This window comes from Lemur catta, chromosome 8 (genome assembly GCF_020740605.2).
Source record: "Lemur catta isolate mLemCat1 chromosome 8, mLemCat1.pri, whole genome shotgun sequence".
Classification (NCBI taxonomy): Eukaryota; Metazoa; Chordata; class Mammalia; order Primates; family Lemuridae; genus Lemur; species Lemur catta.
In genome coordinates, this window is record NC_059135.1 from 6,008,372 (window position 1) to 6,031,283 (window position 22,912).

The following is a 22,912-nucleotide window of genomic DNA, read 5'->3' on the forward strand; positions in this document are numbered from 1 at the left end:
ATATGTAACATAAAATTTACCATTTTAACCATTTTTAAATGTACAATTCAATGGCATTAACTCTACTCACCTGGTGCAATCATTACCACTCTCCATCTTCCCAAACTGAAACTGCAACCACAAAAAATAACTCCCCATCCCTCTCTTCCCCCCAGCCCCTGGTAACCACGATTTTACTTTCTGTTTCTATGAATTTGCCTTTTCTAGGTGCCGCATATAAGTGGAATCATACAGTGTTTGTCCTTTTATGTCCATTTTGTAGCATGTATCAGTGCTTCGATCTTTTTTAAGGCTGAATAATATTGCACTGAATGCATATGTCACATTTTGTTTATCCAGCCACCTGTCGATGGACCCTTGGGTTGTGTGCCCTGAATTGTAAGAAGAAGAAGATTATATCCTGGCAGGTGTCACCTCCTGAGTCTCTCCCCCTGACTCTGAGGTGACCTCTGTGAAACAGCATCCACATCTCTGGGGACTAAAACTTCTTACCAGCTGCCTCACCATTTTTGTTTGCTGTTTAATTTATAAAAGGGGGCTTCCAAAAGTTCATAGAAAATAAAATTGGAAGATTAAAAATAAAAAATATAAACTTTATTTCTCAATGTAAGTTCCATCAAGTTCAAGACACTTTTGTAAGCAACGACACCAACCATTTAGTCTATCCCTAAAGAATGCGTGCAGTCCTTTTTACATTAACCAAAGAAAAATGCATGCCCTTTCCAGATTTTTTAAGATTAGAAAACAAAAAGAAGTCAGAAGGAGCCAAATCAGGACTGTAAGGTGGATGCCTAATGATTTCCCAACAAAACTCTTACAAAATTGTCCTTGGTGGATGAGAGGAGTGAGCAGGAGCATTGTCTTGGTGGAGAAGGACTCTCTGGTGGGGCTTTCCCAGGTGTTTTTCTGCTAAAGCTTTGGCTAACTTTCTCAAAGCACTCTCATGATAAGCAGATGACATCCTTCTTTGACCTTACACAAAGCCAACAAACGAAATGCCTTGGGCAACCCCCCAAAATTGTTGCCATGACCTTTGCTCCACTTTTGCTTTGACTGGCCCATGTGCACCCCTTGGTAGCCATTGCTTTGATTGTGCCTTGTCCTCAGGATTTTAGTGATAAAGCCATTTCAACTCCTGTTATAATTATTTGAAATGCTTCAGGATTCTGATCTCACTTGCTTAAAATTGCCTGAAAGCTCTGCTCTCATGTGCAACCAGTCTGGAAGCAACGATTTTGGCAACCATCAGCTGGGAAGATAATGTTTCCAGAAGAAAAAAAACCAAAAGTTTTGATAACCATCGAGTGGAAAGTTTGCTCAATTTTAATTTTTCAGTCAGAATGGTGGAAGCTGAACCACCTGAGATGTTTATAATGTTGGCTATTGTTTCTGCTGTTAATTGTTGGTCCTCTTCAATTAGGGCAAAAACAAGATTAATTTTTCCCTTGCAAATTGATGTGGATGGTCTGCTGCTGCAGGCTTCATCTTCAGTATAGTCTCATCCCTTTTTTAAATGAGTTAACCATTTGTAAACTGCTGATTTCTTTGGGGCATTGTCCCTATAAACTTTTCATAAAGTATCAATAATTTCACCATTCTCCCACCCAAGCTTCAATTTGTTCCTGCTTCAATTTTAGCAGAATTCACGGTACTCTGATAGGGGTTCTTTTCAAGCTGATGTCTTATCCTTCTTAGTGCCTCAAACTAGATCCTGTTCAAATATGTTATAACAAGTTAGTATGAGTTCATTTTGGTACAACCCCCCCCCCCCGAAATCCATGCATAGTTTTTTCATAATGTGCATTTTCCATGATTTTTTTTAAAGATCCCTCATATACAAGTTATGCATGCAAGGAAAGAATAATGACACTTATTTCATTGTATTTTTGTTTTTTATATTTCTCTTTTCTCTACCCACTTTGAGCTCCTCAAAGGCAGTGCTTGTGTCCCACTTAGGAACTATATTCATCTATGAACCCTCCATCAAAAGAGACCCCATCAAGTAGTGACTTAAATGAAAGAATACTTTTTATCTTGCAGGAAAAATGCCAGGAGGTAGATACTCCAGGGTTGACATGTCAGTTCTACAATGCCATCAGGAATCTAAATTCTTTCAATCCTTATAGAGTAATCTGCACTCTCATGTTGTTTTTTCTTTTCTTTCTTTCTTTTTTTTTTTTTTTTTTTTTTGAGACAGTATTGCTTTGTTGCCCTGGGTAGGGTGCAGTGGCATCATCGGAGCTCACTGCAAACTCAAATTCCTGGGCTCAAGTGATCAGCCTCAGCCTTCCAAATAGCTGGGACTACCGGTATGCCCATGACACCCGGCTAGTTTTTCTATTTTTAGTAGAGACGGGGTCTCACTCTTGCTCAGGCTGGTCTCCAATGCCTGAGCTCAAGCAATCCTTCTACCTCGGCCTCCTAGAGTGCTAGGATTACAGGCGTGAGCCACCGCGGCTGGCCCATCCTCATGTTCTTAACGGTTGCCAGAGCTCCAGCCATCATGTCTAGATCTCAAGTGGAAAAGAAAGCAGGGCAAAGAGAAAACAACTAATGTTTCCTTTTAAAGAAGTTTCCCAGAAGCCTCACCCAGTGACTTTTACTTTTAATAGCATCTACTTCACAAGGTTGTTAAAGGCTTTTAATTAAATGAGTTCCTATGTATAAAAGCACTTACAATGGTGCCTGGCATACAGCCAGCACTCTGTATATGTTAGCTATCATTATTATTCACTGACTGGAACTGTGTCACATGACCACCCTGAGCTGAATGGGAGGTTTTGCACCCTATAAAATTGAGGGTCTGTTAGTAAGGAAGGAGGAGAGAAGGATATTGGGTAGGCAGGTGGCAGTGTTGGCCACAATCTGTCTCACTCTTTGTAATACCACAGTGCCAGACACATGAGAAGTGCTAAAACAAATTTGTAGAATGAAAGAAGGGAAAGAAGGAAAGAAAGAAGGAGGGAGGAAGGATAGCAGGCAGGAAAGCAGTTGCTTGGCTTTGTTGAGGAGGATGGAAACAGTGGTTAAGAGTGAAGACCTGGAGTCTGATCGCCAGAATTCAAATCTTATTTCTAAGACTTATTTGCTGTGTAACCTTGTAAAAATTATTTATCTCCCAGTACCTCAACGTCCTCATGTGTAAAATGGGAATAGTATCAGTTCCCAACTTGTGGGATTCTTATGAGAATGAAATAAGATAGTGCTTGGAAACCCTCTGCATCTGGCTGGCACAGAGTAAATGCTCACAACTTTTAAAAAGCATTATTAATCTTTCTTGTGCAGCCCCTCACATGGTGGGAATATTTGGGTGAAACCTTCATGGGTACAGAGCATGGTCAACATCTTTATAGATTTGACTCTAATTTTTTGTGGAGCAAATAAAATAAAAGATTTAAAATTTCACTCTAAACTATTACACAAAGCAATATATCAGTATTATCAAGATAATGCAACTAATATTTTTTAGTGTTAACTGATACAGGGGGTACAGGGCAGATAAGGTATAACCTCTGGCTTGGAGACACTAACAAAATGAAAAGATATGACTTTGCCAGAGACAGGTACTACAGGTGAGGTACATATTATCCTGGAGGCTTACAGAAAAAAAAGATCATATCTTGTTTAGAGAGATCTGGAAAATATTTACAGATGAATTAGAATTTGAGATGGGCTTTTATGCTAAATAGGATTGAAGAGAGGACCTGAGATGATGAACATCCTTTGCAGAGGGGACAACATGAATAAGATCACAGGTAGGAAGGCATATGGCACACTTGGAAACACTTGACTGGAGAATAGGTGAGTACTGAGAAACGCAATATGAAAAGAGTGTTGGGACCATGAGTGGACTAAAACATCAAAATGAAGCATTTCTACAGCAGACACTGAGGAATCATTGAAGCTTCTTCGGCAGAGAATTTTGAGCTGAGTGATGTGCAGGATGGGATGGGTAAAATGGGAGTCCACTTAAATGGCTATCATCCTAACGCAGGTGAGACTTAAGGAGGGTCTGATAGGAGGAGAGGGAGCCATTAAAATGGAAGAACATTGTCCACGCAATACTTTGAGTTGCCACTAGTTAGATTCATGCACAAAAGGCAAAGTTTCAAATATAGCTCCAAGACTTTGATTCTGATGAGAGAAAGGATGGTGGTGTTAAGAGGCCATTCATTCATTCCATAAATATTAATTAAGATCCTGTGATGAGCCAGGCACCGTTGAGGTTGCTGGGGATACAGCTGTGAACAAGGCAAAGCCCATGTCCTCGTGGAGCTAAACTTCCAGCGGTTATTCTCGGTCAGGGAATAGAAGTTTGAGGAATATCTGCTATTAGGAAGAGGGAGGATGAAGCACAGCAGGCATAGGAGAAGCAGAGGATAGATATCGTGGAGCCAGGGAAGAGAGGCATACAAAGGAAGCTGCTGAGTAGGCAACATAGCAGAGTCAAGCCTGATGAGAACTGAACACAGGCTATTCCCACTGTCATTTCCCAATGTAGACCTTTTGCCTCCTAGGTGGTCCTCTGCCTCCAGTTCTTTCCCTATCAACACTTCTTGAACTTTCCTACCACACAGATCTCCTTCAGATGTTCCAAATACAAATTCCTTGGTCTGGCATTCACTTTAGCTCCTGCCTTTCCAGCTTCATCTATCACTATCCCCGTTCTCAATTTCCCAAACTTTTAGCTGAAGTCAAAATTATTTTCTCCCTGACTCCCTCATTCATTCCTGTATGGAAGCTGGATTGGACAGGGATGATACCAGACGAGAGCCTAAGTAGGCTATTGAGATAGTCCACCCAAGGTGCTCAAGTGAGAAAGGAGATAATTTTGAGATATTTTAAGTGTATTCTTACGCATGCTACTTATACTTGGTGAAGACAAAATAAACATTGAAGATGTTATAAAGGTTCCGAATGTGGAACACTTTTCACAGGGTTTGTACTGAAGATACACTTGGAAACTGTCTTTAAGGTGTTGGCAAACTTCAAGCCCTACACAACTGTTTCCCATGTTCAGGAAACTTGGCAATTAGCCATGCTAAAGCACAAGTGATCTTTGTATACCCAGCCGCAGCTAGTATAGATTATAGAGAGCAATAAACACAAACTTAAAAAACGTGAATGAAGGAGTGGCTACCTGGCCAAGCGGACGCTCAAACCCACGAGCAGATCCAGAACCTGAGGCAGCCTTCCCGCTCCATCTTCCAAACTCTCCAGGAAGAGGAACTCCATGGCCCATAAGGCCCTTCGCGACGGGCCGGCGCTCCCGCGGGGCATCCTGGGAGGCGTAGTCCGCTTTCTGCAGAGCGCATTCTGAAGACCCGCCCTCGCCAAGATGGCGGTGCCCAGTTGGGGCGGGTTCGTCTGCCCCGCGTTTTGGCCGGGGCCGGGGTCTGGGCTTTAGGCAGTAAGTCGGGCTGGCCGCCGGGTATCCCCAGGGGGTCGTGGGAAGCGTAGAAACGTTGTTGGCGGCACAGCCTGAGGAGGGCTAGGCGAGGGGTGGTCCGGGCCTGCCGGGGTACTCGGCGCTTTTCTGACGTGGGGTCCGTGGTCTCCGGCCGCGGAGATCTCTGCCTCGTCGCGCCTCTGGGCCCGGAGGTGGCGTGGAGGGCCCGAGGGCCCCGGGCCGGGCCGTGAAGTGGGGGATTCGGGAATCCAGAAGATGAGCTCGAGGCTAGACCATTTTTTTTTTTTTTTTTTTTTGCTTCTGAGGAGTGTATTTCAGCGCTTCCTGGTAATTAGAAACTGTGCTAGGCGCTTTACATTTCTCATCTTCAAGTGACCCCGCGCTACATTCGATAGGAAATCTTGAGCAGGTGACCCTAGGTCCCCAGGGCTGATGTTTGGTTTAGTGAAAACATATTGGAGGGCCTTTAGGCGCCATAATTTTAATTGCAGTCTTGCCCCTCCGTCCCCCCGCGGCCCCCCCCATGAACCTCCTCTCATCTCAGCCTTCGAGCTTTGGAACTCCGTATTAAACCACTATCAAGATGAATTTGATTCATTTAATTAATTAAAATGTCATAATCTGGTACAAGGTACGGAGGGGGTGTGAGAAGCAGAGATTTTAATGAGTGAGTGATGGTCCCAAGATTCCTGTCAACCTTTGGAATCTAGGATTGGCTTTGCCACCCTAGTAGTGAATTAGGCATGGTGATGTGTTTTCTTTCTTTTTTAATTAGTGATGTAAACATGCCTTTTTGAAAAACAGCTGTCGTTTATCGTGGGCCAGACTCTGTGTACTAAATGCCTTTCTTTCATTATGTCATCTGACTGTTTAAGTGACCCTAGGGAACAGACGGTATCCCATTTTATACATAAGAATACAGGTTCATAACCTGCCCAAGGTCACACAGGTAGTTAGGATCCTGGCAGGGATGGGAAAAAAAAATCTAGATCTTCTCACTTCCAAAACCCAAGCTACTGTACATACTTTCTAAGGAACAACTTCACAAAATAGATACTCCCAAGTGTAAGGTAGGAGATTTGGGAAAAAAATATTTTAAAAATAAAAGCATTTATATAACATGTCATGTTTTTTTAAGGGTTGTATTTAGTTTCACAATGTTTGGGGACCTATTTGAAGAGGATTATTCCAGTGTGTCAAATAACCAGTATGGAAAAGGGAAGAAATTAAAGACTAAAACTTTGGAGCCACCTGCTCCTAGAGAATTCACCAATTTAAGCGGAATCAGAAATCAGGGTGGAACCTGTTACCTCAATTCCCTTCTTCAGACTCTTCATTTCACGCCTGAATTCAGAGGTATGCTATGTTACATACATTTGATTGGTAATAAGTACTATCATCTTTACATGTAATTAATTATGCAAAATCACAGAGACAAAGCATCTTAAAGATGTATTGCACAGTATGTGTTTATTGTTGCAAATGTAAGATATAAATTGTAATTCTACAGAGAAATTTGAAGCTTACATTATCTTAAATCTATTGTGTGGTTTCAGTAATGTTTGGTAGCAAAATTAAAAAATAAGGTAATATATTTCTTTTCTAATTCCTTCAATTTAAAATACAACATAAAGGCAAGTCTGTCACAAGTATTAGCTTTCATTGTTGTTATACCATTTGTATTTTTGTGCTTTAAGACTTATCCAAAATAACAAACACTTAAGCCAGAGTTATCTAACAATTATTTCTGCCTTGTGGAGTGGGGGGGGGGGCTGTCACTTATAGGGGTCCACAAATGTTCATCTGCATTCCTGAAATCTAAAAAGTTCTCACTCGGATTTGGTCTGACCTGAACTTATTTGGCTTTACAACCTAACCTGATGTAAGGTTGTTAAGTCTTTAGTTTTCTCACTTAGATGAATATTCATACATTCATTACAAGAATATTAATGTGCTTGATTAATGGATAGTGTGTCCCAGGCCCTCCTGGGAATGGAATGGAGTGTACATAACCCTTTCTTTATATTTCTTTTCTAAAATGTGGAAATTCTGAATTCCAAAGACCCAAGGATTTTTAGGTAAGGGATTATGTACAAGGAGCAGAAATCCACTCAAATTAGCTACATTAAAAAAGGGGGTTATTGTAAGAATATAGGGGAATCTCCTTGAGACCAATTACAAGAATTGAGCTTGTAATTGGACCCTTGATTTCTTGCCCCTGTTTTTCTCTGTGTTTTTCCCATTCCCCTTTCTGCAAACTGTTTTCATCTGCAAGAGTCTTAGTATCTGTGTTTCCTTGATCTTCGTGTGAACATTAATTTGCCTTCACATAGCCCTGACGGGGACCCTAGCACTACAGGGCTTTGTAGCTCAGCTCTCCACAGTGTCTCCATATTCTGAGCACAAACAACCTGACTCATCCTGTGTCTGGTTTGCCATGTTTTCCCTTCCCACCACCATCACCAAATTTATCAAATCTTGTGATGTCTTCTGTTGCTTCTAAGCTTAGGAAGACTTCCTGCCTCCAGAGATTTAGTAAATATTTACCATTGTCCTCTTCCCAGGGCCATTCTAATGGATTGGACTGTATGTGGGATTTAAGAGTGCTGCCTCTTATCCTTGACTCTGTCCCCTCCATAAAAATATCTTCCTGATGCAGTCAGTAATTCCACCGTTAGAAATTTTTAGCATCAATAAGCAGATGCCTAAAAGGGATAAAACTTTTCCAGGTTTTAACATAGTTAAAGGGCAACTTAAAGTAGAAAATTAGCCTCGGAGAGACTGAGGAAGAGGTGAGGCAGTGGAGTGGGTCATGGAGAGTGCCGCTAGGCAAGAGTAGGACGAGAGCCCCAGGCAGCTTCCTCTCCAGCAAAGGGAATCGCTGGCCAAGTACATGGTTTGACATCTCAGTGTGAAATGTGCTCTCCTTGTACAGGTTAGCAAGAACCTTATGCTGATTGTTGGAGAGGTACAATTTGGAAAGGGAGAGGTATAATTTGATAAGGACTGGCAGAGAACTGGGGGAGAAAAATTTTAGAATAGTATTTTAAGGAGTAGGGCTAGTACAATGGAGTAGGCCTGGTACAATGTAGTTGAGTATAGTGGGAGGTGGCTACAAAAGTTCTTATATGGTTTTGTGCTTTAACTTGCAGTTTGTAATTCACTACTGTGTTTCCTAAGATTACTCACTGCTTTTGGGACCCACTGCCATAGGCAATGGGAAGCCACTAAAGATTTCTGATGTTACTGTTTTTAGTTTTACATGCATAAACTAAAGATTATTTTCCTTCTATAGATCCATACTGAGACTTTAGCACGCCACTTTATTTCCTTAGGGTCAGTGGTTAAAAATGTTACAAGAAAGTAGAATGTGTGGAGTAAGGGTATAAATATTGCCACAATAATATTTCTGAATCTTTAATTGGTTTTACTTAGTGGTGGTCTTGGCTTTCTAAAACAATTTTATTGAATGAAATAATGTCATTTATATCTCTGATTCTACTTTTCTGTTTAGAAGCTTTATTCTCTCTTGGTCCAGAAGAACTTGGTTCTTTCGAAGATAAAGATAAACCTGATGCAAAGGTATTAAATCTGTGATTTGCCGGGGTGTTCTGAAATATTGAGGAAATTTTTTTTAAGGAAAGAATTAAGTTATTCATAGAAAACAATAATCTTATTAATTGCCAAATATAGTCTTTAATTTCAGAAAGTTATTTGCCTAACCCTATGGGCAATAGTTTTCCTTCCAAAAAAATTAATTTTCCAAATGTTAAACATAATACACCTACTGCTTTATATACATTTCCTTGCTCTCTACTATGTTTATTTTTTTCTTTTGGTGAAGAAAATATTTGCACATCTTCCACACTAGCCCATCAAAAAAAATCTATTTAAATCACTTATTTGCAACAATACCAAAATAAAAAAATAGAGACCTGTATTCTTTCAATGTGGTACTCTGGAAATAAATTAGGTAAGAAATTGTTTTGTTATTTTATATGTTACTGTGATGAAATTTTATTTAAAGTGAAGATGTAATCATGTTCCTCTCTGCTTAAAAATAATTCAGAAGTTTCTTATCACTTTCAGGTTCAAATCTATACTTAATAGGAGTCTTTTGTGATCCAGCCCAGTGCTTCTCAAGCCACCTGTGTGGCAAAGGACTAGTTTTTGTGTATTTTTTTTTATTACCAGTCTGTTGCAGATCAGTACTTTCATAGTGTTTAATGAAAATGTCATAGGAATGTCAAATTGCCATAAAAGTTTCTAAATACTTATTCTCCCTTTTGAATCTGGCCTGCAGACCAGACCTACTGGCCATTGCTTAGTCTGGCTCAGCCCTCACCACATCTGATAAGACAGGAACAGGTGTGGAGCCAGCAGAAAGTGAGGCAGGGGTGACTGGCCTTATAAAGTGTCAGAACTCCAGAGTGAGACACACTCCAGAGTGCCTGGAATATTTCTTCAGAGGGATATATGTATATCTGAGGTATTTGAGAGGAAGATTGGGCTATTAGAGATTCAAACTGTTGTCAGTCTGTAATCAATTGGGTGGTTTATTAGGGCCTATTTGAGCTTTAACATTAATCTCAACTGTGTCAAGGTAGAAAACTCCAGATAAAAAAACTTTTTGGATTGAATTAGAATTTTTAAAGAATAACTGAATCACAATCAGTTCTCCATTTATGATAATATATTTGTAAACTTTCTCCTGAATGAACTAGGAGATATGCAAAAACTAGTATGCAGTTGTTTTCAAAAGCCTCAATCACATTAAAAGAGTTCATTTAGAAACGTGTGTTTCTCATTCAGGTTCGAATCATACCTTTACAGTTACAGCGCCTGTTTGCTCAGCTTCTGCTCTTGGACCAGGAAGCTGCATCCACAGCAGACCTCACTGACAGCTTTGGGTGGACCAGTAATGAGGTACGAAGGTCAGCTTCGCTAAGGAAATATTGCCAGCAATAGAGGAAAGAATAAATGCTGCTTTACTGTTACCTAACTTCCTTTAATTTTATCTTAGGGTCTCAACGTATTGTTTGAATGTTTCCTTCTCACATTAAAAAATTGCAAACCAGAAATATGTTTTGTAGACACTTGCTATATACAGGATTTTATGAATGGCTGTGATTTGGGGTTGGGGAGAAGGTTGTGACTACAGGGAGACATACAAGAATGGATTTTTACAATTTCTACTCCAAGAATCTTTATATAGTCTAGTTGAGATACAACACCTATTACCTGGAAATTATTTACCATTTGTAAAGCAAACTGCTGATCAGCTTTTTAGTCTTTGACTAACAATAATGGAGAAAGTAAATGGTAACTAAATTTTTAAAATTCTGTCTGCCTTTGTGATAAGCTTTGTGTTTGAATCCGGGTAACGTTTGCTTTAGACAAAACCAGTGAAACCATTCCTTTCAGGTCTTTTCATTTTCCCTGTTCTGACTTTCTCCTGAGTTGCTTCATTTTTTTCCTGTATCCTGTTGTGCGTGGGCTTTCTCTCACTTTCCTGTTTGAGTTCCTGAAAGGCATTCAACTCTGCACAAACACTACACTCTTGTCAGCAATGAGTAAAGGTGCTTGTTGTCAATATCGATCAGCTGTTAGCTATACAAATTCAAGTGCATCCAGGTCTTCCATTTTTTTGTGGATTAGATGTATTCCTGCAAAGACAAGCATGGGCAACTGTCACAGAATATAAAGAGGCAATGATAGGAATAATATTATATTGCCTTTAACAATAAAGTTTGAACAGTTGTCTTCTTCTAACCTGGAACACTTTTTAACTAGGCAATACTACATGATTAAAGAGGTAGGGCATGGACTTTAAAGTAAAATTGGGTAATAATACAGTCCTTAAACAGGTATGTTAAATTTTGGATGTAGGGCTGGTAGTTGGGGTTAACTCCTTTTTCCTTCCCTTTTAAAAAAATAACCACTTTTTTGAGATATAATTTACATGCCATAAAATTTATGCTTTGAAAGGGTACAGTGGGTTTTTTTTAGTGTATTCACAGAGTTGTGCAACCATCACTACAGTCAATCTTAGAACATTTTCACCAGCCCGAAAAGAAACCCCATACCCATTAGCGTGACTCCCCATCCACCTTCCTTAGCCCCTGGCAACCACTGACCTCCTTTCTCTTGCTATGGATTTGCCTATTCTAGACATTTCATAGGGATGGAATCATACAATTTGTGATCTTTTGCAACTGGCTTCTTTCACTTAAGATAATGTTTTCAGGGCTCATTTATGTTATAGTATGTGTCAGTATTTCGTTCCTTTTTACTGACACATAAGATTGTATTGAATGAATATGCCACATTGGTGTTTTTTTAATCTAGTCATCAGTTGATGGATTTCCATTTGTTTTTGATCATGAGTTTCCACTGAGTTGCTGATTTCATACTTCTTAAAGCTGTGAAAACCTTTTTTATTTTATTGTTTCTAAATAAAATCTTGTAGGAAACCCTCTAGGACTGGACCTGCAGTGGTAGGAGAAAATCTGTGAGGTACCTTTACCAAATGTAGGATTGTTCGGAAAGAGAGCTTGAAAACTTCCACAAGTTTTCTGTCCCATCAGAGCCAGTGATCCTGGAGAAATTTACATTCTTTAGTGTCTTACATTTTAAAAGACAAGACAGAGACCCCAAGTCCCACATCTTGATCCAGCTTTCATCCACTTTATCTGCCACTCTTCACACTAAACTTATTTTTAAATTGTCTTCTCTCACTGCCGCTACATCTGTACCCTGCATTGTTCCTTGGCCACCTTTCTGCTTTTCCTGTCCAAGTCAACAGTGTCAACCATGTGCTGAGTCCAGAAGACACGCTCGCTCTGTCCTCAGCTGAAGGGGCTCTCAGTAGCACTCACCACCCCCCTTAAAGCCCTGGCTTCTCCTGGTTCTGGGGTAACTTCACTCTTCGAGATCTCCCCTCCACTGCTTTTCCTCCTCTTCTCCACTCCTAAGTGTTGCTGTGCCCCCTGGGCTTTGGGTTATAAATTGCTCTTAAGGAGAAGTTCACACACAGGTACGTGACTCGTAAAGCAAGATCCATCAGGAGTTTTTCCTCAGTAGCACTATGTCAGTCTTATTTTAGTGGTTTATTCTTCAAAGCAATAAATTCTAGTTCTTTTCTCATGTGGATAATTCAGACAGTTCACTCACCACTAAGTGAGGTTTTCCTGTGCAGACATTGCCAGCTCTTAGACACTGAGCCTATCGTGTTCCTTCCTCCTCTCACCTTTCTGTGGCATGGCCACTTGTGTGGTATGGTTTTCCACAAGAATGGATACATTTTCTGATTGTCAGGGGAGTTGAGTTATATGTGCACACTGAACACTGCCTGTTCATATTTTCATTTCCCAGTATCAGTAAAAATAGATGGTGAGCTCTTAACCTGCTCTTAGCTTATTTTGCGTTAGTCGTCCTTATCAAGGCTTATCTTTGGATTACATGATAAATCTTGTGTTTTGTTAACTAATATTTTTCTAAATGTTTTTAAAAATCTGAAGCACAAGATCACATTTAAAAGTTATCTGTTTTATAGGAGATGAGGCAACATGATGTGCAGGAATTGAATCGAATTCTCTTCAGTGCTTTGGAAACTTCTTTAGTTGGGACCTCTGGCCATGACCTCATCAATCGTCTGTATCACGGAACCATCATTAACCAGATTGTTTGTAAAGAATGTAAGAACATCAGTGAGAAGCAGGTGAATATGCCAAAATATTTTAACAATAAATTATATCATAAATTATAATTCCTGTAATTAAACATGGGAGCTGTAATATTATATGAGGATTAAAATGTTTATTACTAGAAATAATTTATTGGGCCTTTTTCTTTTACCATACACCTAAATCATGAGTTCTCCATGTAAACTAAAAGAAGTAAATATCTTGAAACTTAATCTTTTATTCAGTACTCTAATATTTAGAAAATGGATTTGGGGGATATTTACAAATAGAAGACTGTGGCCTTATGAGAGAAGCCAATGTCATTATGGTTAGAATATTGTCAAGAAAGTTAATTGGGGAGGTAATAAAAATAGAGAATACTGAGGAATGTTTAAATTGACAAACATCTGTAATTAAATATTGGATTTAGTTTATTACTTTCCTTAGAAAGTTCATTTACATGTCTGTACTTATGTTTATTCTTTTTATGTAAACCATATATATTATGTACAAAGCTTTTATAAATATTTTAATTAGTGTATACTTCAGTTCTTTGTAGTGATGTAGATTGCCTTTTTTTTTTTTTTTTTTTGAGACAGAGTCTCGCTTTGTTGCCCGGGCTAGAGTGAGTGCCCTGGCGTCAGCCTAGCTCACAGCAACCTCAAACTCCTGGGCTTAAAGGATCCTACTGCCTCAGCCTCCCGAGTAGCTGGGACTACAGGCATGCGCCACCATGCCCGGCTAATTTTTTCTATATATATATTTTAGTTGGCCAGATAATTTCTTTGTATTTTTAGTAGAGACGGGGTATCGCTCTTGCTCAGGCTGGTTTCGAACTCCTGAGCTCAAACAATCCACCCGCCTCGGCCTCCCAGATAGGATTACAGGCGTGAGCCACCACGCCCGGCCAGATTGCCCTTTTAATCTAATTGGAATTTAGAAATTGGAATTAGAAATTGGAAATTTGCTCATGTAAATATAATAATCTCTGTTTGCCCTACAAATCTTAATACAGCCAGTGATTTCGTCAATGAACAGTAATCCTTTAATGAAAAGGATATTGTGTCTATTTTTGAATTACTGTATGATTGACTTAGCTGTGATATAATAATTCACAAAGTAATTTCAAAACAGTGGATATAAGTCATATATAAATTAAAGACATTAACTTTTCACATGTGTTACTTTTATTACTTAGGATTTCCACCATAAACTAATTAGTGCCCTATTATTTTCTATTCCCCTTAATTCCTCAAAATAATGCTGTTGCACATGCACAGAACTGTAAATATGATTTAAACTTTCCAAATTGTAATAGCATTTATTACTAGAAATATATTGTAATTTAAATGTAGCTAGAGTATAATTGATAAACTCCCTTTTTGCCAAATTCCCTCCTCTTAATTTTCATAGAATACTTTCTGATCCTGGCTCAAAAGAATTTTTTTTCTTATAACTTCTTCAATATATCTTAAACCAGCTCTAGCAAAAGAGTATGAAGATATGGAGTTTTATATTAGAAAATTTAGCCCTACCACTGCCATTATATTCTAGTATAGAGACTAAAAACGGTATAAACCTTGTATATACAGTTCTAAATTCAGATGTGTTTTATTGCGGTTTATATGATTTCCTCATAAATAGGTTTGATTATATCTATAGTAAACTCCTAAATTTCTTCCTTTATACAGTTTTTCTAATATATTTTAAGCTAAATTCTTGTTTGATTTAGAAGGAAAGATAATGACCACATTGCCTAATCAGGAGATCCACATCTTCGTATGTACGGTGTTTTAGAAAAAATGTATCTGATTATTCCCAATATATGTGTGAGCTGGTAGATGCCTTTCTAAACCTCTGTGAAATTGTTTGTTTTTTTTAACATTATATTCATGTATATTTCAGGAAGACTTCTTAGATCTAACAGTAGCAGTCAAAAATGTATCTAGTTTGGAAGATGCACTCTGGAACATGTACGTAGAAGAGGAAGTTTTTGACTATGACAACTTGTACCACTGTGGAACTTGTGACAGGCTGGTTAAAGCAGCAAAGGTAAAGATAAATCCCTGCCTATTTCCAGGGTCCCCACTTAATACACAGTATGTACTTAGTGCTTAATAGCAGGGAGGTCTGTCAACTTAAGTCAACACACATGAAAAAGTCTGGAAGAGAGACTTGAAGCCCTTAACACTAGGGATTGAAAAGACATTTACATTATTATCTGTATTAAGTTTTTACAATAAAGAATTTTTTAAAGCCTACTCAACTTCCTTCTCTCCCAGGAAAAATTTATTTGTACCTCAGTGTTTCTTAAGTATGCCTTTTTTTGATAAACTCCCCATATGCTGCCTTTTGCAAATTACTATTGTGTAAACGTATATATTTTTATTCCTGCCAGCCAAGAAGTTTGTTGAACTTTTCCTTTCCTTGTTTACTCCTATGAAAATAGATGGCTCTCTTGATTTTCTTAATATGCAGTTATTTTATAATCTTGATCTATGTCCTCCCTCACTCTGGTATATCCAGTATGCCCTTTCCTCTTTCACCAGGTAGGTAACTTACTAAGTAAGCAGCTTAACAGAGAATACTTATGGTTTTTTTTCTGTACAGCAAAGCAAAACACAAGATGAAAGAAAGGCAGGATTAAAGCAACTGATTTCTTTTGCCATGTGAGAGCTAAGAGAGAAAAGTAAAACAAATCAATAAACATAGAATTCTAATATTTCTCAAATTTATTCATCATATTCATATATAAATAACCATTCCTGTAGCTATAATTCATACTTGATTTCAGGAAAGAAGATAAACTTCTCAAGAAGAGAAATAAGAGACAACTCCCATTTAGGTTAATGGAACACCTCCCCAATGTTACTTTCATGCCTGTAAATTTTGCACATTCCAGCTCCTTCATGATGTGGCATTGATTTATTATATGAGTACTTTGGCGTTTCTGAAAATCTGCCACATATTAGTGTTTTATCCCAGTTTTGATGTAAGGTCTCCATGCTTTACTGGTTGAGCCCTTTGGATCCAAGATATCTTTTGTTCTAAAAGAGTCTGGCATCTGAATAACTCTCTTTGGGGGACAGATTTTAGGAAAACATTTTGTAGAGTTTTTTTTTTTCACTTTATCTTCTAGCAACCATTCATTTATATTTCCTTTTCACCATTCTTTCACAATTCTATGTGATTTCTCACTATGGAGTTGTTCTTTAATGTATTTTTCACACAGATAATTTCCACCCAAAGCATTACCAATGCTAGTAAATTGCTAAATACTAGTAATCTATTAATAGTAATATAAAAATTATTATAGATAATTCATAACTGTCTCTGTCTATATATGTATAAAATTATCAATGCCATTTCCCATTCCTCTGGCTTGGATGTGCTATCTCTAACCTCTCTGGCCTTCCTTCTCAGCTCCTTGTACCTACGGCCAATGTGGCATCAACTCTGCCTCTGTCATTATCGTCTGCGTCATTAACTATCCCACTGCTGCTGGATAGTATGATATGCTATTCATAAATGTCATCAGCTTAAGCTCAATTCAATCAGTGGTTACTGAGCATCGTCTTAAATAGCTACCACAAAAGACATATTTATGCAGTTACTCCATTATGATGAAGAGTTAGCACTATTCCTATAGCTGGCAGTTATTGAGTTTTTCCAACAAATAAAATGAGCATTGATTTAGCTAACATCTGATACTGATTTTGTATCTTGGAGATTATAGATGAAAATATAATAAAAACAGTAAACTCTATGCCTGTAGTTTTCACAATAAGATTTAAAACCAGGGTGAATTTTATACTGTTTAATGTATATTTCCATCTAGCTTTTGCCTCTTTATGAAACTCAAAGAGATGTTTATCATTTGCTTATTTATTTTCTATTTCACCTTTGTTGTTAAAACTACAATCTAGCAAATAAGTATAAACTTCAAAGTTTGGAAAAGTCTTAGATACTTATACATTCTTAGTTCTTGGTTAGGCTTAATTTGCCCATTAATGAAATAAAAACCTTTTACTAAACAAATCCAATTCTTTATATACGTTTTATACCATTGGTTTAATTCTTTTTCAATGAAAGTGTTTTGATCTAGGTATTTTTAAAAATTGCATTCTACTCTAGTTGCATTGGATTTATTGCATTCTAAGTTTAGTTTGGCTATGTTGCCTAAATAAATGCAGATTGTCTTGTCCTTAGCAGTCTCTTCTCAGCTACATATAGTTGAGTTACTCAGTTTTTTAAGATGAATTTTTAGAGCTTGTTTGAAAATCTACCATGTTGTTATTAATATATTTCTGGGATTGTTTTTATTTATTTATTTTTTACCCACTAGATTTGTGGAACTATTATTTTAAATATATTTTTAGGGATGTTATATATCATTATGGATAATTTTATACATAGGGGAAGGATTTTTTTTTCTCCTCACAGACCATTAATTCAAGAGGGTTGGGGACAACTGATGACTCTTAAACAAAAAATGTTTTATGTGCTTTCAAATTAAAAACAGTGACTATAAAAGAATAAATAAATAAATAAAAACAGTGACTATAAAACCCCAGTCAGTAGATTTTAACCTTTGGGGAGTTAGAATCCTTTTGAAAGTCTAATGAAAGCTATGGATCTTTTCCCCAGAAAAATACATATGCACATAAAATTTTTTTATCATTTCATGAGTTCAGGTCCTTTGAAACAGTTTCTTAGGTCCCAGGTTAAGAGCTGCAGTTCTTCACTAAATTAAAAAAAACTGTGTATGGAGACACCAAGGAAAAGGCCAGGAATTGGGCAGGAAATGGCACCATTAAAGAGGGAACATGCCCACGAAATAATATTTTAGGATATCAACACTAAAAACATAAAACAGGCTTCTAGGTTTTTTTTAGTCGCAAGCATAAATGAGTGATGCCACCTTCAGACCCATAAAATAGATGAATTTATATCAAGAATTATGTTGAATCCATGTTAACGGGTTTATGTGATCTAAGGACATATTTCTCTCAGAACTGTCATAGGTTGTTGGTTGTTTCTTTCTACCTTAAGAAACATTGTGTATCCCTTTGTATAACTGTTTTTTAAAAACTTTGTGAATTTTTCTTTTAACAGTCGGCCAAATTACGTAAGCTGCCTCCCTTTCTTACTGTTTCATTGCTAAGATTTAATTTTGATTTTGTGAAATGTGAACGCTACAAGGAAACTAGCTGTTACACGTTCCCTCTCCGGATCAATCTCAAGCCTTTTTGTGAACAGGTTTGAACTGTTTTATTTTTAAATTCTTTCTTTACCCCTCCCAAGATTGAATATTTTGTTTACCTGATTTTCAGTTGGTTTATTGCAGAATCTTTCAACCTTGGCACTATTAACATTTTAAGTTAAATTATTCTCCGTTGTGGGAGACTGCTCCATGCATTGTAGGATATTGGTAGCATCCCTGGCCTCTGCCTGCTAGACGACAGCAGCATCCACGCTCTTCCTCCCCCAGGTGTGGCAAACAAGAATGTCTTCAGACAAGGCCAATGGCCATGTCCATGCTAACCGGAATCACCCCTGGTTGAGAACCACTGATGTATTTACAGTCCTTTTGAATTTCCAAATTGTGGATTTGTTCTCAGTTCTCTTTGTTAAACTCTTCTTGAAAAATCTTTGAAATGAGAATTTAAGAACAGAATTGGAAATGACCCTGCATTTAGAAAACTTGCCACTAATTGGTACTTTGCTATTTGGATTTAGTTTTAGATGAAATCATTAATTACGCATCTAGAAAGTGAAGAGGCGAATGGAACTATACTGGTCTAAAATTGTAATCCTCAAGACATAGGAAATGAAGTTTTGAAAACAAATTAATTACAAAATCAACCTGCTTTATAACCCACTTTCAAATATTTTTTATATCATTGCTATACATGCCAAGATCAGAGTGAGGAAAATGATTGTATTTCTTATCACAAATTATTTTTTGTATTAAGAACAGAATAGTTATTAGCTAGTTATTGAATTTTTATTAACAAAGTAATGTTTTTATAAATGTTTTTAAAATTCAAACTCTTCACACAGGAGCCTTCTCTGCTTCAAGCCTAACTACTGAGCTTTTTGGTTTTTGTTTTATTGTTTAAATTACCAATCAAAGGTTCTAATTTTCTGTTGATCCTGAACCTGTTATTGGCATACCCAGAATAAATAATTTTCCCAGAGTTAGTTAATATACTTTCCCTTCCTTTTGTAAAAGATAGTTTGTCACATGATTTTAGTATACTTTGATATAACAAAACTGAAATAAGTAAAGAAATTGAGCACTTATCTAGGAAATCCACATTAATTTTACTTTTGGATTTCTGTATTAATGGGATAAAATGTCACTTTGCATCTTTGTGTGTACCTCTTGTCTTCTGCTTGAACCAGACATTTTAAAATGTTTCACACTTTAAAAGTATAATATTTTAAGCAGATAAAGTCTTTAAATAACTGGCACCCATATGTACATTTTAACATCACAGATGAATACTGAGTTTAGACATCAAAACTGGAAGGGAGCTTATACCATGTAGTTCAGACTCCTTGAATGTGAAAATTAAGGGTTCTTTTTTCTTCTGCACTGGGAATTTAAATCAACTTTTTTTTTTTTTAAATATAGGGTCTTACTCTGTTGCCCAGGCTGGAATGCAGTGGTGCAATCATAGCTCACTGCAACCTCGAACTCCTGGGTTCAAGCAATCTTCCACCTCATCCTCCCAAGTAGCTGGCACTATAGGTGTGCACCACCATATCTGGCTAGGGAATTTAAATAAACAGCTTTAAAGTACCTCATAATCTAAAGTAATTTTTTGTTTTGTTTTGTTTTTAATTGCTAGTGTAGAAGCTCATCAGTTGAGTCACTCATGATTATAGAACATAATAATTATAGAAAAGGATGATCATAGAATTAATAAAGTAAGAAAGAACCTCTTAATTCCACTAAACTGCCTCTAAATAAGACCAGCTAAGTTTCTGTTCTATGTAGAGAACTGAAGTGTCATGAGGGGTGATAGTTGATCTGGCTTTGACTTTGAGGCACACAGTAGTTGAAATACAGGACAATTTAAACAGGTAAAAAACACATGTATAAAACAGTGCAATAGGTGTGATGGGTTTCTCTTGCTAAAAGTATCTACAACAGACTCACTAATAGGGTAAGGTGTTTCGTTGTCTCATGGCTTACGTGATCTTAGCCAAAGTATGTAAAAATAATATCCCTTTCAGATACATGTGTTCATGTTTAACTAAGAGGCAGAATTTGATTCGTTAGTATGGTTGGTATTAGATCAATGAACTAAGAATTCTAAAATTTAAAGCAAGTTATTTAAATTCATCTTTATTTACCATTAAGCAACAGAATAAACAGTGAAGTTTCTTATTAATTTCAGTAGTTGAAATTTTGTGCCCTTTGATTATGTATCTTATCATTTTATGTAAACTATATCAATGTTTATGTTCCTTTTTCTTTTAGAGTGAATTGGATGACTTAGAATATATATATGACCTCTTCTCAGTTATTATACACAAAGGTGGCTGCTATGGAGGACATTATCATGTATATATTAAAGATGTTGATCATTTGGGAAACTGGCAATTTCAAGTAAGTATAGAAATTCATTTAGAAATATCTTTGTAATTTCTTTGCTTTTCTATTTCTATTATTTTGTTGAGGATAATTTATTACCGTTTATGATATATCTACTCTGTAGAAAGCTTTGATAAGCAGTGAAAGTTAATATAGATGTAAGTTTTAAATTTTTATTTCTGAATGATTTCAGATTTACAGAAAAATTACTAGAATAGTAATAACACCTCCTGTATACCCTTTACCTAGATTCTCCAGTTAGCATTTTGCCACATTTGTGCACATGCATACACAGACACACACACATTATTAACATCATCATTATTGGTGCTGAACCATTTGAAATTAAGTTGTAGACATCAGGCTCTTTTACCCCTAAATACTTTAGTGTTTATCTTGTAAAACCAAGGATATTATCCTACATAAGTATTAATCAAAATCAGGAACTTCTAACATTGATATAATGCTATTGTCTAATATTCGAACAATTGTCTAATATGCAGAGTCCACCAGTTGTCCAATTCACATCCTTTATGGCAGTTTTTCCCCCACTCTAGTGTCAAGTCTTATATTTAGTTAGCTATCACTTAAGTTTCTTTTAAATATGGAGCCATTTCTCAGTTTATGGTTACTCCATTTTGACATAGAAATAGCACTATTCCTATAGCTGACAGTTACTGAATTTTTGCTGACAAATAAAATGAGCATTGATTTGAATAGCACATGATAACAATTTTGTATTCTGCAGATTATAGGTAAAAATGTTTTAAAAACAGTAAATCCCATGCCTATAGCTTTCCCAGTAGGATTTAAAACCAAGGTCAATTTTGTCCTATTTAATATACTATGACTATACACTCATGTCTTTTGTAGTAACTCTTTAAAATGGTGCTCAATAACCACTGCTTGAATTATGTTTAAAACTTTAATCTTCCTAGAGTGGTTTCCTGTGAATGATGTAAGAAGTTTGTTTGTTTTGTTCCATTTGGGAAAATTGCCCATTACCATTTATTGAATAATCCATTTTTCTCCTCTAATCTACTGTGCCAGTTCTGTTATGTCAGTTGTTCATTTTGGTGTGAGTCTGTTTTTTAGCTCCCTATTCTATCGTTCTTTTTTCCTTCTGGGCAAATACCACCTCATTAATTTCCATGGCTTTATATAAGAAGTCATAATATCTGGTAAGGCAAGTCTCTCTACATGTTGTTACTCCTCAGGAGTGTTGAGCCTGTCTTGGATTTTTATGCTTCAGTGTATATTTCTAGAATCACCCTGTCAACATTCTCACACATGCACGTATGCATGTGTACACATACATGTATTCAGGTTTTGAGTCTTCATATGTGACCAAGATATATCTTTCAATTTTTTAAAACTCCTTTAATGTCTTATAAAAAAGTTCTATAATTTTCTTTCAAACAGAACTTACAGATGTTCTGAGGGAAATCACTGAGTCTAGTTCCTATGAAATTATAATGTATTACACATCAACCCCAAACTCTCACCAAATTTCCTAAAATGAAACTAAAACACAATAAAACATCTACATGTAAGTCACAAATCATCATGTTAGACTATAAAATGCTTAAAGCATAGCTTTCTATCAAACACTTAATATGGTTGTTGATGAATAGTTGCTCCACATGTATTAATCATAACACGGTTTCTTGTGGTGCCAGTGATATCCAAGGTAAATATTCCCTTTGTTGACACTCAACTTGCTTTTCAAAATATCTGTCTGTGTTTCTTTTTCTTTTTTTTTCTTTTTTTTTTACATATCCCATGGCCAGAACTGTCTATATTTCTGACATTCTATCAGTTGTGTTTGGAATATATTGAGAGAGATATATACTCTAAGTTTGGATTTGAAAAAAGTCAAACTATGTTCTGCCAAGAAAATGTTTACCAGGGAGATGTTCTGTGTGCCTGTACTTTGTGTTTTTTGGACTGTTTATAACTAGTGTATTAAAATGCAATTATCTTTAGTATATTGATTTTATGTACGAAAATACATATTTTACGATGTAAATTAAACAATATATATACTAACAACCAGTAATCTCGCTGAATTCTCTTATGGTGTAGGCATCTGTGGAAAAGGTAGTTTTCTTTCACTCTTTCTAATCCTTTGCCTTCTATTTCTTTTACTTACCTTACTGCAGTGGCTAGAACTCTGGTTCTGGGTTGAGAACGCCACACAACCGTCACTCT

General features: G+C 36.8%; 1 protein-coding gene across 4 annotated transcripts in view; it reads left to right on the plus strand.

The window, feature by feature from the left end:
• The first annotated feature begins 5,314 nt into the window (after positions 1-5,314).
• Positions 5,315-22,912, plus strand: part of USP40 (ubiquitin specific peptidase 40) — an 83,495-nt gene continuing 65,897 nt past the window's right edge. For 3 of the 4 annotated variants that reach the window (XR_006736934.1, XM_045559590.1, XM_045559592.1), the window contains exons 1-8: positions 5,315-5,410; positions 6,549-6,766; positions 8,925-8,992; positions 10,223-10,336; positions 12,966-13,130; positions 15,001-15,147; positions 18,211-18,354; positions 20,588-20,716. Coding sequence is in view for 3 of the 4 variants with exons in the window: in XM_045559590.1 (XP_045415546.1) it covers positions 6,568-6,766; positions 8,925-8,992; positions 10,223-10,336; positions 12,966-13,130; positions 15,001-15,147; positions 18,211-18,354; positions 20,588-20,716 (966 nt within the window). In the remaining variant the exon portion in view is untranslated. Of the gene's footprint in view, positions 5,411-5,694; positions 5,738-6,548; positions 6,767-8,924; positions 8,993-10,222; positions 10,337-12,965; positions 13,131-15,000; positions 15,148-18,210; positions 18,355-20,587; positions 20,717-22,912 lie in introns of those variants that run through there. The other variant, XM_045559591.1, reaches the window with a different exon arrangement.